We start from the raw sequence: 14,789 nt of genomic DNA on the forward strand, positions 1-14,789 counted from the left end.
GCCCTTGGTGATGGGGAGACCAACTAGATTAAGCCGTAGACTGAAGTTTTCCAGCTTCCAGAACCATGTTCTTCCCGACACATCTGGTCAGATCCAAGCCTCTTACTCAAGTCAAAAAGAAACCCAGTGGTAAAGGATTAGAAAAGAGGCGGGCTTTTTCCGGAACTCGGGGTAACCAGCCCAGACTACAGCTATTTTCTTTGCTAAAAAGAAAAAGAAAAAAATGTCCTTCCCCTAAAAGGGTAGAAAATATGCCTGTGAAAAAAGAAAATAATCATGTTCTAGCTCTCTCTCCACCCACGCATGATATCTGAATAGAAGTACAGATCCAGGATCATAAAGAGGCAAAACAAAAACATCTATGAAATGACACGGATGATCTCCAGGTTTGTTTTTCTGATTTGCACACCAGAATGGGCCCCGGAAAATGGTGAGTAGATGAAATCTGTTGCCAAAGGCACCGAGACGATGAATAAAATTCATGTAATTCCCTTATTATTAAAATTAAAAGGCCACTATAGACAAAGCTAGGAAGAGAATAGACAGTATTCACATTGCTCTGACAATTCCGTTTTTCAGAATGGTCTCCTGAATTTTAGCGAAATAGGGAAGCCTTTCTAAGCCAGGCACAAAGACAAGACACCACAAATTTTCTAATGACAGATTTGATCTGATAAAAATATAAATCCTCTGTACAGCAACACACACTAAAAGCAAAGTTACCAGTTGGAAAAAAACTTTACAATATTTATGACAGAGAACTAACAACCATGGTCTATAAAAAGATAAACCAACAATGCAAAGAAAAAGAACTCCCCCCAAAATGGACAAAAGGATATGAGCAGGCGATTCCAAGAAAAAGAAATGCCAATTGCCTAGGAAATAGCTGAGTCATCCAATAATCAGAACACTGTGAGTTAAAATAAAGAATATTCTCTGTTCGTCCTGTTGTCCAAAAAAAAGTAAAGATGGACAATAGCCAGTGATGGTAAGAACGGATTACGAAGGGCCCTGTCATACACTATACTCAGAGCATAGTCTAGTGGAGCCTGTTTCAAGAGTAATTGGTAGTACTTACCGACTTTTAGATTTCACCTATCTTTCAAACAATCAGTTCTGCCTCTAGGAATACATCCTCCAAAACTATTCCTACATTTGCCCCCAAAATATGTAGATAGAGATATTTTTATTATTTTTTTAAAGTTTGTAATAGCAAAAACCACAGAAACAACCATGTGACTAAATAAGTTTATAGGACCCCCTTAGTATGGAATGCTATTGCAGACTTTAAAATGACCGGTACACATACGACAAAGATATCAAGATATAGTAAACATATACTAATATGTATCCATTAAGTATATCTGTAAAAAGCAAAATGCATCTGGGAGGACACACACCAAACTGAAATGTGGTTGCAGAGACGAAGAGATAGGAAGAACGGGGTGAGCTGAGACCTTTACTTTTTATCCTTCCTGTTTCTACATTGTTTGTTTTTTCATGCTGTACATTTGTAATTTGAAAAAAAAAATACATGAATACATGCAAAGCGAATTCCACTACTTAGAAAATATTTGCAGCTGTGTGGGTTTTTCAAGATAAAACAAGAAAAAAAACCACCCTTTTTTAAACACACAAATGTTAACCGATTAGTGCAAACAGCGACCCCAAATGCTCTGAAAGGTCAGCATTGTAGGACAGAATCTCGTAATTAAAGGCGACAGCATAGACAGCCAGAGCAAACACGGGCTTTGGAGTCCAGCAGATCTGGTCCCAGTCCTCGCCCTTCCCCTTCCTTTCTGTGACCCCGAGCAAATCACTTAACCTCGCCGAGTCTCGGTAAAATGGAAGTAAAATTGCCCACACCATGTATGTACGGAATTTTTTTCTCCCCTTCTGATTCATGACATTATTCACGTGGGCTAGTACGGCGGGTGACAGGCCACAGGGAACTCCACAAGACTTGTCTGTTCGTTTTCCGGATGGCCCCAGAGAAATGATTCTAGGGCCTTATGGTGGAGGCAGAGGGTCAGGAAGTGAAGGGGGGAGTCAGGGAGGGCTGCCATACAAACATTCTGGGCACCAGAGCCAGGCTGGCCAATTCTAGCAGCCAGGGCTACTTTGAGCAATGGTTCTAAAATGTTGGTATGCATTAGAATCACCTGGAGGGCTTTTCAAACCCAGTGTGCTGGTCTCTACCCACGGAGTTTCTGACTCAGTGGGTCTGGGGTAGGACTTGCACCCCTAACAGGCTCCCGGGCTATGCTCCTGCTGCTGCTAGTATGAGGATCCCCAGTGTGGGACCCACTGACCTACAGCATCAACAGCCACTCCCACCCCAGTGAATTTGAGGCTGCATCAGCCTCTTTCCCTACCCCTCTTCTGGAATGTTCTCTCTGCAACCTCCCCGGGCAGCTAGAATGCCAGGACACTCCCTGATGTCACCCCCTAGCCAATGGCTGTGCTGTAGCCTGTGCTCCTCTCACCGAGGTGATGGGGCAGCGGAGGAGAACCCACGACCCCTCGTGGGGACAGGGGAGGAATTGGGGGGCACACCGAGGGCCAGACCTAGCCCTGGCCTGCGTCCCGCTTGCTCTGCACGCTCAGCACAAGGATGGGAAGTGTGTCCCCTTTCTGCCTAAGCAGATTGGGAAAGATAACTTTGTTAGCAGGAGAAGCCAGGGCCGAGGGGTCTCGCTGTATAGAATTGGCACAATCTCCTCTCACGCATGAGCTGCTCCGGTCAATAGAGTGCCCGGCCTTGTCCTGACAGCTGTCTATGCGGGAAATCCTCTCCCCAGTGAAAGTGACCCCTGTCCCCCACCCCCCGCTCCAGCCCACCCCTTGCCCCTCAGGGCACAGGAGCCCTTGAATCTCAGCCAAATGGCTGTGATAGAGCACAGTCTCCGGTTCACGACCAAACTGGCCAGCGAGGAGGGACTGAGAGGGCCGAGGCCACCAGGTGCCACAGACAGGGACAAGCAAGGGCTGATCTCTATGCCAGTTTAAGCAGGGAGCCCTTGCTCTCGCTCAGCCAGCATCTAGACCTTCCAAACAGCGGTGACAACAGTTACTATTTATCAAGGGCTCCCCGAACATCTGGTACCTAAGTCCGTTTTATGCACATCATTTCATTTAATCACGATGACTCTTTGAGGAGATGCTGGTTCCCGTTTTTCACAAGAGAAAACCGAGGAGGAGCCACAGAAAGTCCCATAAGCCAAGGTCAGGCAGCTGACTCAGGGGTGGGGGAGGGGGGATGCTAAAACCGATCTCACACCAAAGCCCGGCGGCGTGTTTCCACTTCTCTGTTCAGCTTCCTACCCCAGGCCTGAGGCCCGATGCGGGAACCGGGGCCTGTGAGACGGGACTCCCAGCATCCCCCACAACTCGGGCAGATGGGCGTGGGGCGTCTGCACGTTCCGCGTGCCAGGCTTCACCCCAGGGCCTGTGCCTCACCCATCCTGGTGTCCCCACCACCATGCCAGGCACACACAGGCTACTTAGCAGAAGCGCGTGGCCGAAAGGAAGGGCACAGTTGCGTGTTGGCTGCTGGGTATCTGGTTTCTCGGTGTGTCGGAGTTTTAATGACATGCAGGTGGACGAGCCACACGAGGATGAACAATCAGGAGACAAAAGCTACTTTCCCAGCAGGCGTGTCCACACCCACTGTTGCACCCCCGCCCTGGCCTGCCTGCTGGTCTTATTCCTCCCCTACACCTTCCCAGCTCCCTCCCTCGCCCTCTTTACAGTGGGCTCCAACCTCACCTTCTCCATGAGGCCACTGCGAGCGCCACCACCCCTCCACTGGCTCTCCCAATCCCCCCCCCCCCCGACCCCGCTATCTGGGGGTAACTCTTCTCACCTCCTAACCTACTGTGTGTTAATGAGAATCGCCTGTCTCCCTCACTCTGCTCCAGCAGGGGACCTTTGTTTTACTCACTGATGGGTCCCAGGGGTAGGAGCCCAGAAAAGGCTTGCGAAAAGAATCTCTAAATGTTGCCCACTAATCAGAGCCAGGCTTGGACATTCAGGGAAATGGCCCGATTCACCCACAGCCCCTGGTCCTGGGTGTCCCAGAGACTCAGTCTCCCTTGCACACCGTCGCAGCTGGAAGAGACTCTGTGCCTCCTAGTTCTAGTCCCTGGGATGGACTGAGAACAGGCCCCTCATCTGCATCCATCTGCCTGCCCTTCTACCCACGATAGGCACCCCCCTGGTTCTCCCTAAAGAGCCTTGCTGCTTAGCAAGTCTATGCCCCCTACGTGGCAGCATCCAGAGCCATGGAAAGTGCCCGGGCCTCAGAGATGCACCTCAGGATGTCATCTTCACCCTGAACTTTGGTTTTCCCATTTGTAAAATGAGGGAACAGAGGCCAATGATCCCTTCTGCTCTTTTCCAGTTCTGACACTTTCCCTTTGGAAGGGGAGCATACGCGACTTAGAAACAAACCAACCCATGACCCTGGGGCGGCAGGACACAGTCAGTCAGACTCAGAGGGGGAGGAGATCACAGTGAACGTAATGAGTGGAAAGTATTCACAGCATTGCACGGGTTACGTCAATGGCCACCACCATGATAAAAAAAATCCTTTTCGCACAACAGGAAAGGTCGTTGTTACCATCTCTCTTCCACAGATGAGAAGACTGAGCCCCAGAGAGGATGAGCAAACTGCTCACAAATAGAAAGGGAAAGGGCCACACCCAGAGCCAGAACTTCCCACTGAAAACCCCACGAACTTCCCACACGTAACTGTGTCATTGTTTCTAAAATGCACCCTGGTAGAAGAATGCCAGCATTAGATTACCCAAAATGTCAATGATCTAATAATCCATTCCTTACTACAGAACATAACAATGGAATGCATTTGAATGTAGCTATGTCTCACGTTCTAGAGATTTATTTACCTCCAACAAAACAACGGAGCCACCACAAGACTTCCCTCTGAAAGACCTGAGAAACTGACTCTGATTGTTGGTTGGAATAGACAATCATTATGGGAGCGACTGGGTGGCTCAGTTGGTTAAGCAGCCAACTCCGGTTCAGATCATGATCTCACAGTTGGTGGGTTCAAGCCCCACATCGGGCTCTGTGCTGACAGCTCGGAGCCTGGAGCCTGCTTCAGATTCTGTGTTTCCCTCTCTCTCTGCCTCTCCCCTGTTCCTACTCTGTCTCTCTCTCAAAAGTTAAATAAAAATTTTTAAAAAAGGAATAGACAACCATCTCTCAGCGACAGATGACCCTAAGATGAGCCTTTCTCCCCTTCTCTTTCAAAATGTTCCTCAAGAGGTAAGGGCTTGAGTGGTTATGTTTTCAAAGACTGCAAACAGAAGAACTGACAACAAAAATAATTCAAAAACAATGGACCACAAAAATGGGCATTATCTGTTAGAGGGTCTTCAACATCAACAGAGTAAACAAGCAAAGAATGGGCTCAAGTACAAAGCTGGATTTGTCCAACCTTGAGAGGCTAGCATTGGTTCAGAGTTAGAGTGACTTTCTTTGTTTTTCCAGATGCAAATGCATCCTCTACGACCATCTCTCCACACAGTGATGTCAGGAGATGGAGCTGACATCATGAGCCAAGTTAGCCCCAGATGGCATCAATGAGAGAAGTTTATTTGAAAAGTCTGGGGGCACCTGGGTGGCTCAGTCAGTTGGGCAGCCAGTTTCAGCTCAGGTCATGATCTCCCAGCTCATGAGTTGGAACCCCGCATCGGGCTCTGTGCTGACAGCTCGGAGCCTGGAACCTGCTTCGGATTCTGTGTCTCCCTCTCTCTCTCTGGCCCGCCCCCCTGCCAGACACTCTGTCTCTGTCTCTCAAAAATAAATAAACATCAAAAAAAATTTTTTTTAAAGAAAAAGTCTGTAGGTTCCAGAATCTCTCAGAGAAAGCACAAGCTTCAGGAATCAACATTTACCAAATGTTCTCCGAAGGAAGACTGATTGGGTTTCCTTCCCTCTCTCTTCTGGCTCCTTGCCTCATTGATATTGAGGAACAGCCTGGGCTGGTTGTTTTTAACTGAGGAATTCTCTAGAAGGCTCTGTCCCAGTTAGAGAAGTCCTTCAAATTTGAAGTCCGAAAGAAATCAGAATTCTAAATAAGGCTGTAGGCTAGTGAACATTTTAATATGATTGGCATTTGAGACTCATACAGCCTTGGTACAACCCCCCTTCAAACCGCCACCATCAAAATGCAATATTCCCACGACACCAGACAGGACAGGAAATGGGGATAGAGAAGAGGCAAGCACTTAGGTGATTCGTTTTTGGTTTACCCTCAAAATTGCCTTCCATTTAGTAATCCTACCTTATAGATTTCCTGAAACCATCCCAGGTTCAACCATTTTTGTTCCATCGTTTCCACACATAAACTTGCATAATAAAATGCCCCAGTTCGGGGTTTGGAAACTGTGGTCAAAAGAACCATTTTTCATACCAGCACAATGGCCAGTCCCGGACAATGGGAAAAGGGTGGGCCTCAGTGGGGCAGAGCGCATGCGTTCACGGCCTCCCTGCTCGCTTCCCAAACATCATTCCTCAGTAGGTCGCACTGGGATTTCATGCTTGGGGAGTCAAGCCATCACAACCCCATTTCCCAGATGGAGACACTAGAGTCTAAACCTGTTAGCTGACACCGCCTAATCCCCTTGACTCTGCAGCTGCTAGAAAATACTTGTAATTATGAGTAAAACAAGGCAGGAAATGTTATTATATTGAGAAATGGCACCAGAATTAAGGCTCCTTCCAAAGCAAGACACTCCCTGCTCAAAGTTATGAGACCCATGATCAAACTCCCAAGAGAAGAGGCTAGAATATCCCTTGAAAAAGACCAAACGCTCCTCTGGGGTGCCTTTGGCACAGTCTGACTGGGGGGCAGAGGGATGCTCACAGGTGAACATCTTCTGTCCCTACATCCTTAGGATTCTCTAAGCTGAAGGTAAGGCTCTGGGAAAAAATCCCCCCAGGCTCAGGGCCTGTGGAGAGAGGCCAAAGGCTTTCTGTAACAGAGGGCCAGTCTGCTGCTAAAAGACACTTTGGGAGGCCGTAGAAGCCCGTCTAAGCTTCCCCGCATCAGCTTTTCTCCGCCCTCCTCCCCTCTGTGCCCAGCACAGCTCTCCCATTCTCTCTCCCCCATTCTCTCTCTCCCATTGTTCTCCAAACATCCCTCCCTTCATAAAAGCTGTCTGGCTCGGAGCTTAAAATATTGCTGGACAGTAAAACCTACCCATCAGGATCAATCCAGTCATATCTGCTCAGTCGTGCAGCACAGTAGGGGCGGGATAGAGAAGGGGGAGGTGGGCTTTTAGGTGCCAAAGGAAAGAGGCCAAAGTTGCCATTTTGCTGCTGAGCACCAAGAGAGAAAGAGAGCGCACATTTCTCCGGGGGACCTTACTCCTACTGGCAAGTTTTCCTTGGGTGATGGTGGTTGGTAGCCTTCCCCCCCTGCCACCCCAGCTTCTTTCCCAGCCTAACCTAAGGGCCACATCCAGGCTTGGTCACTAAGGTTGGGTCTTGGGTTGGGATGGCTGGACTTAGAGTCCAGTTCTGACCACCCTCTTGGAACTGGCCTAAGAGTTGGCAGAGGCTTGGAAGGGAAAGGAATGCAGGAGTGGGGGAGAGGGAGGGGGGCGGAGAGGGCCACATTCTAACTAAAACCTGACTTTTTAAGGTCTTCTCATTTTTTCAGAATGAATTAACATGCCTCCAGGAATCCCGAGGGACCTAAACTGAGTATTTGGTGTTTATGAAAGAGTTGCGCACGTTTTCACTTGAACTCTGTGATAGGGGTAACGGTAATAACTACTACGTGCCGTGCGTGTAGAGGAGGCTTCTTGCTCCGTGTTTTCACGTTGGAGCATTTAACAGGGCACAAGGATAGGTCTAGCTGAGGACCTAAATGTCCACCCCAGAGAAGCTCTGTTGGCTCTCTAGGCAAGGCGCTCTTTAAAGTGGCTGCTTTAGAGACATGAATGGAAGCACATATTTACCCCCTTGCCACCCGGAGTGGTAAGTGGCCATCTAATGGTTTAGGGAACTGGTTAACACAGATGTAAGGGTGTGGTTCTCCCTTTCAAAGCCGAGAGTAGGCTATGCTACACTGGAAATCGCCATGGGCTTGAAGCAGGAAGACCAGGGCTCACATCCCTGCTCTACTCTCACTAGCTGAGCCCCTTTGGGAGACTTATTTAACCTCCTACTCTCCTTTCCTATCTAGTATTGGGGGACGATAATGCCTGGTTCTCTTTTTCTCAATCATTCTGTGGGCCTGTCAGTTCTGGTCCTAGATGAACTTTTCAGCAGCCTGTAGTAATAGTGTAGTCCATTTTTTCACCAACTTAAACGTGTTATTCTGAAATTGCGTCTTTTCTAGTTTTGCGGTGTGAAAATTCCCCTTGTATGAAAACAGACTGTAGCCATAATTAGTGATTTCAAAAGTTTCTTATTTTTATGTCTTTGCTTGGCACAGTTAGGAGTTGGTGGCCCTATGTTGGTCACTCCATTTTGTTGCTGTTATTGTATCAGTGTGTGAAATCCAAGTCTGAGAACCACTGGCCTCATTCACAGGTTGTTCTGAGGGCTGAAATGAGGTATGAAAAAGTATATCAGTTATAAATAGACAAGGGATACCCAATACCCAGACATAAGATGTCATTTTAATCATTGCTTTAAGCCATAATCCTCTGGTGGGTGTCCTGGGGGGTGGAGGCTTAAACTTCATCAGTTTATTTTCCATCTGTAAAAGATCTGTTCCTCTTTGAAGAAGAGAAGAAAAATATTCTTTCTTTGGTTTAGATTACTCCCTGCTCCAGTGGAATAGTTTGTTCAGATATACTCTGGTCTGACTTCCTTTAAGTAAAATTTTCATGTGTAGAAGTCAGGAACCCAGGCACTTTCCCTTAGCACCTCTAAAGCTTCTCTTCTTATTTTTTTAACAATGTTTATTTGTTTTTGAGAGAGACAGTGAGCAGGGGATGGGGGGCGGGGGGGGAGAGAGAATCCCAACCAGGCTCCACACTGTCAGCACGAAGTCCAATGCAGGGCTCAATCCCATGAACTGTGAGATCATGACCTGAGCAGAAATCAAGAGTCAGATGCTCAACTGACTGAGCCCCCCAGGCGCCCCTACAGCTTCTCTTCTTAAAAGTATAGTTGGCCCATTTCAATGGCATGGAATTGGAAAGATTTCATCCTAAATTAGTTTCTTTCTTTCCGTTATTATGAGAGACCTTGTAACGAGACATTAAACACACACACACACACATTCAATCCTGGCATTACAGCATGGAATGTAGAAGGACACTGCCCTGTTTGGCGTTAGTTTGGAAATTACTGATGGGGCGCTCAGCAGGGTCTCATGTATATCATGTATACATGCTAACTGCATGTTATACATGGTAACATACACGCAGTTCTTTGCTAACTGCAGCAAAGAACCCTGGAGTTCCCTAGACTTTAAGTAATACTGGTATTACAGACACTGAGAGATTGAGAATTTCAGATTTGAAATGATTACTGTTGCTCCCACTCACTGGTGTTTCAGGAGTGCCCGTTCTGTGAAAATCTTTGTTTTGTGTCATGATGGTTCATAGAAGATGAAGACAAATGGTCCCTGTCCCCCAAGAGCTTTTGATTCTCAAAGGGAGAAACAAGACTGACAGACACATAGTCCCGAGAGTATGTGCTTGCTGCACACATTCACTGAGGCACATGAGTGAAATACACATAGAAATCCCAAAGGCCCGATACAGTACCGAACAAGGAAGACTGTCAAAACCATGTTGATATGTCAATGGGGATAAGACATTAGCAACACTAGATTTAGCGTGTTAAAGCCAGACTTGATTTTACGGGAGTAAATGACATAAATTGCTGTTTCAACACAAATGTTACCCTGAGCCATTTTATAAGAAACTTGATTTTCCTGGCTCTGCCATCAATAGGATTTATGCTTGGGCTGCCTGTATACGGGGTTTCCCATCTTTTCCCCAAAGGCGATGGAAATGGCTGCCACTCATTACAGGGCGAGCACTAGATTTAACTGTACTTTGAGGGGTGTCAAATCCAGGAGTATAACTAGACATATGTGATTGGGATTCTGAATACCTGTTTATGAGTAGAGGATCCTCTCCCCCCATCAGTACCCCCATGCCTACAAGGAAGGCTTCCCAATGCTGGAGTCATGATTAGGGAACCACAGATGCTCTCACCTCCCAGGAGGAGAGAAGCTGCTGTCGGATGCCCCACCTAATTGAGAGTTTCTGGGGCCCCAAGAGAAGCAGCACAAAGCGGACAGTGGATGTGCCTAACCTAAGGGCATAGGCTGGCCATTGCTCATACCCACCATCCCTGCCTGCCACCAAGGACTGTCTGGCCATGCTCCAAACCACAGGTTGGAAGGAGGCTTTAAGGTGCCACTTTGTGTATCCTCTCCTAGAGATGAAAATGACACCCAATCTACCACTTTCCATCACCCATTCGAGTGGTTACCAAATATCACTGTCATTGAAAGTGGCAGGCATATTCCTTTGCTCCACGGACCTCTGATCCTGTCGGGTAGGGCGAGGCTGAAAGAAGCCTAGAGCAACATTTCTAGCATGGGCCCCTGTCCTGGTCTAAGGGCAGTGAAGAGGAAACACTGCAACTCTAGAGATATTCAGGCTCGAGAAGCATCTGCCACAGATGGAGGTAGGAAGGTTTTCTTTTCCTTTTTTTAAAGTTTATTTATTTATGTATTTATTTAAGTAATCTCTACGGCCAACGTGGGGATTGAACTCATGACTCCGAGATCAAGAGTTCCACGCTCCTTGGACTGAGCCAGCTGGGTGCCCCAAAGTGGAAGTTTTGATCGTAGTCCTTCATAGGTTAGCCCAGGGTTGCTGTGGATGAATGCCCCCCGGTTTGCACACATCACCCCTGTCAGTTCAATCCTGTGTGCGTTCGTCACTGCTGTTGCTTGGGGCATTAGATGCTATCACGTTTAGTGGTGTTTTTTTCCAACAAATGTTTAGCTCTATTAAAATAGCCACATGTGACAGACCCTAAAACCTTTTCATTTCGCGGGATGCTAAAAAAGTCTCGGTGGACCTTCCTCCCTGTAACATGATTCCTCTCCGAAGCACTCCCCCCGTTCTTTGGATTTAAAAGAGTTGTAATAATAATAAAAAATGTTGCTCTCAACTGGTGAAGCTGTTAAAAATGGTTTCTAGATTTCAACGTAGAGGGAAAAAGAACATAAATTGAGAGTACAGGAGTTGCGGAACTGCGTAGTTCTGATTGAAAGCAATGTATCTCCACCGTGTGGTGGAAAGAAATAAGGCTTTGAGGCCAGACAAAACTGCTGCTTCTTAGCTGTCTGATCTTAGCTGGTTGAACCTCTCTGAACTTCTGTTTTCTCATCAAATCATACCGATTCAATACCTTTTGAGCTTTCACTACGTGCTGGGCTCTGTGGCGGGCATTGAGTACGGAGCAGTAAATAAAATAAAACAGGCATGGTCCATATCCTTATGAGAATTACAGTCCAGCATGATCAAATTAAATGAAATAACGTAATGTCAAAAGTCTGCCACAGAGGAGATGTTCAAGGAATGTTTTTCTCCTTCCACTTCCCCCCAAACACCCGATCATTACACATTCTGCCACCGTGAAAGGTAAGATGGCTGCAATTACATACACCCAAGAATTTGGTCAGGGGCCCGGCCCCCCATGGTGTAGGGCATTCAAGTGTTATGCCTCTTGAAGCTTAGTTTAGCTTGTGGTCTTGACTTAAATCCATGTAATCACGGGTTTCTATTTATGGTCAACAACGGACCCTTATTTGGGGTGGAACTCGAGGAATTACATATCTGTTGCCTCCCTTACCCTCGTAGACCACTGTTTGCCCAGTGACTGAGAACAGGTAGTAGCGTTCAACCCATTTCACAGATGAGGAAGCTAATGGAAGCAGATTCTTCGCGCCGCGTTTGTCCCCTCCTCCCAATCTGCAGAGGAAGCGCTCCATAAGGTGCCGCTTACACGCTGACGGTTCCCGTTAACTCAGAAAGGAGAGGGACTCCCGAGGGTGACAGCGCGGCCCGCTCAGCTCTTGCCTTCTGCCTCCTCCAGGTGGGTGAGACATGGGCGACTGGAGCTTCCTGGGGAACATCTTGGAGGAGGTGAACGAGCACTCCACGGTCATCGGCAGGGTGTGGCTCACGGTGCTGTTCATCTTCCGGATCCTGATCCTGGGCACTGCGGCCGAGTTCGTGTGGGGGGACGAGCAGTCGGACTTCGTGTGCAACACCCAGCAGCCCGGCTGCGAGAACGTGTGCTACGACGAGGCCTTCCCCATCTCGCACATCCGCCTGTGGGTGCTGCAGATCATCTTCGTGTCCACGCCGTCGCTCGTGTACGTGGGCCACGCCGTGCACCACGTCCGCATGGAGGAGAAACGCAAGGAGCGCGAGGCCGAGGAGCTGTGCCAGCAGGCCGTGGCCGAAGGCGGCGACAGGGCGCCGCTGGCCGCCGACCAGGGCAGCGTCAAGAAGGGCAGCAACAGCAGCAAAGGCACCAAGAAGTTCCGGCTGGAGGGGACCCTGCTGAGGACCTACATCTGCCACATCATCTTCAAGACCCTCTTCGAGGTGGGCTTCATCGTAGGCCACTACTTCCTCTACGGGTTCCGGATTCTGCCCCTGTACCGCTGCAGCAGGTGGCCCTGCCCCAACGTGGTGGACTGCTTCGTGTCCCGGCCCACCGAGAAGACCATCTTCATCCTGTTCATGCTGTCTGTGGCCTCCGTGTCCCTCTTCCTCAACATTCTGGAGATGAGCCACCTGGGCCTGAAGAGAATCCGGTCGGCCTTCAAGAGGCCGGTGGAGCAGCCCCTGGGGGAGATCCCCGAGAAGTCCCTCCACTCCATCGCGGTCTCCTCCATCCAGAAAGCCAAGGGCTACCAGCTGCTGGAAGAGGAGAAAATCGTGTCCCACTATTTCCCGCTGACCGAGGTCGGGATGGTGGAGACCAGCCCGCTCTCTGCCAAGCCTTTCGGTCAGTTTGAGGAGAAGATGGGCACAGGGCCCCTTGGGGACCTGTCCCGGGCTTACCAAGAGACCCTGCCTTCCTATGCTCAGGTGGGAGCCCAGGAGGGAGAGGGGGAGGAGCAGCCCGTGGAGGAGGGGGCGGAACCAGAGGTGGGAGACAAGACGCAGGAAGCTGAGAGAGTGAGCAGCGAAGGGCAGGAGACCCTGGCGGTGCTGGAGGGGGAGAAAGTGGAGACTCCCGAGGTCGAGAAGGAGGGGGAGAAGGAAGAGGTGCAGGTTGAGAAGGCCGCCAAGCAAGAGCTGCCTGCGGAGAAGTCGCCTTCGCTGTGTCCAGACCCGACCAGGGATGACACCAGACCCCTGAGCAGGCTGAGCAAAGCCAGCAGCCGGGCCAGGTCTGACGATCTAACCGTATGAAGTGTTGCCAAAGAAAGAGAGAAAAGAAAACACCCAAGTTGACATAGGGCAAGATGAAACGTAAAAGATGCCACCATGATATGGGTCTTCTGTCCCTCCCCTCACACTCACCCCTGGTTGGACAGGTATTGTGGGGGCACAATACTTGCTGTACAACTAGGAAACCACCTTTCCCCTATAAAAGGGCCACCGAGATAAATCCGTTGTCCCACCAAAGTTCCCAGTCTCAAATGACTGCCCTGCCCCTCTAGCCCAGCCGCAGTGGGGAACTCTACTTTCACTCCCATTTCTCCATCTGAATCCTTCCAATCAGAACTGGGGTTGCCTCACAGCTGTTTACCGGCCATGACTCAAGTTCACTGGCTCAGCCAGACTCTATCACCCCAGCGCTTCCCTAGCGGACACCGCGTGACCTCGTACCAGGGGGCCCAAACTCAAATGCCTACAGGATGTGGGCAGGTGCTTTAAATTGGTGGGATGGGCCTGTCCTAACGCCATGGAATGTCTAGGGGTGTGACGATTGGGGGGGCAGAGAGCAGCTGTCGCTCAGTACCAGGCACTAATGACCGGGCAGCGTTACCACAGAAGTTTCTGAGTTTCCCACAGAATCCAGAAGCCCAAACGTCTCGGTGAAATTTCTGACATCTTTAATATCGCCAACTAAATTTTAAATATGCCACGTGGGCCAAACAAAATGCATGCAAGCCAAATTTAACCTATGGGCCACCAGTGTGTAAGGTGAGCCTACACTGGTGACCCCGGCTTTCCCGTGGAATTGGTCATGGTGTTTATGGTCTCAACTTGTGTCTAGGGCTCCCAAGTCTCATTTCACCAATTTGGAGTGTCCAGTTAATGTCATCAGTCCAGGAGATACTCACTGACCTTTCTGTCCCATCACTGTAGCCTTTGGGTTCTGATGCAATTATATCTCTGGTGGGGAATTCTGACCTGGGCACCATCAGAGAAAGAGGGCAAGAGCCCACACCCCCTCCCTGAGCTGAAAAGGCCTCAAGGTCTGGTTGCAGTTTTCTTCCTGGAAGAAAGAATGTCCCCTTCTGCCCTCTCCTCTCCCAATATCAGTGCTCACCCTGAGAGCCATGCCTCCTTTCATCGGGGGCTGGAGGCAAGCCCAGTCCTGAGCCAGCAGATAACCTGTCCACTGGCCTCTCTAGAGGAGAGTCAGCTCTTGGGCCTTGCCCAGACATAAGATGTGTACAAGGAGGACCATCACAGTGGTACTAGGGAGCACTTACAAAGTGGGAGCTCAAACAGCCAGAATCTCCAAGTCTAGTCCCAGGCTAGGCCTCCTCCCTCGAAGGGACATAGGGGCCAAAGGGAACAAGAAGA

The 14,789-nt window shown here is 49.1% G+C and overlaps 1 protein-coding gene across 1 annotated transcript; it reads left to right on the plus strand.

The window, feature by feature from the left end:
* Nucleotides 1-12,119: 12,119 nt before the first annotated feature.
* On the plus strand, nt 12,120-13,442 carry GJA8 (gap junction protein alpha 8). The gene has a single exon (XM_039217845.1). The coding sequence runs from the start codon at nt 12,120-12,122 to the stop codon at nt 13,440-13,442; it is 1,323 nt and encodes a 440-aa protein (XP_039073776.1).
* The last annotated feature ends 1,347 nt before the right edge of the window (nt 13,443-14,789 follow it).

Source organism: Hyaena hyaena, unplaced genomic scaffold, assembly GCF_003009895.1.
Source record: "Hyaena hyaena isolate Hyena2069 unplaced genomic scaffold, ASM300989v1 scaffold_725, whole genome shotgun sequence".
In the NCBI taxonomy this organism is placed as follows: domain Eukaryota; kingdom Metazoa; phylum Chordata; class Mammalia; order Carnivora; family Hyaenidae; genus Hyaena; species Hyaena hyaena.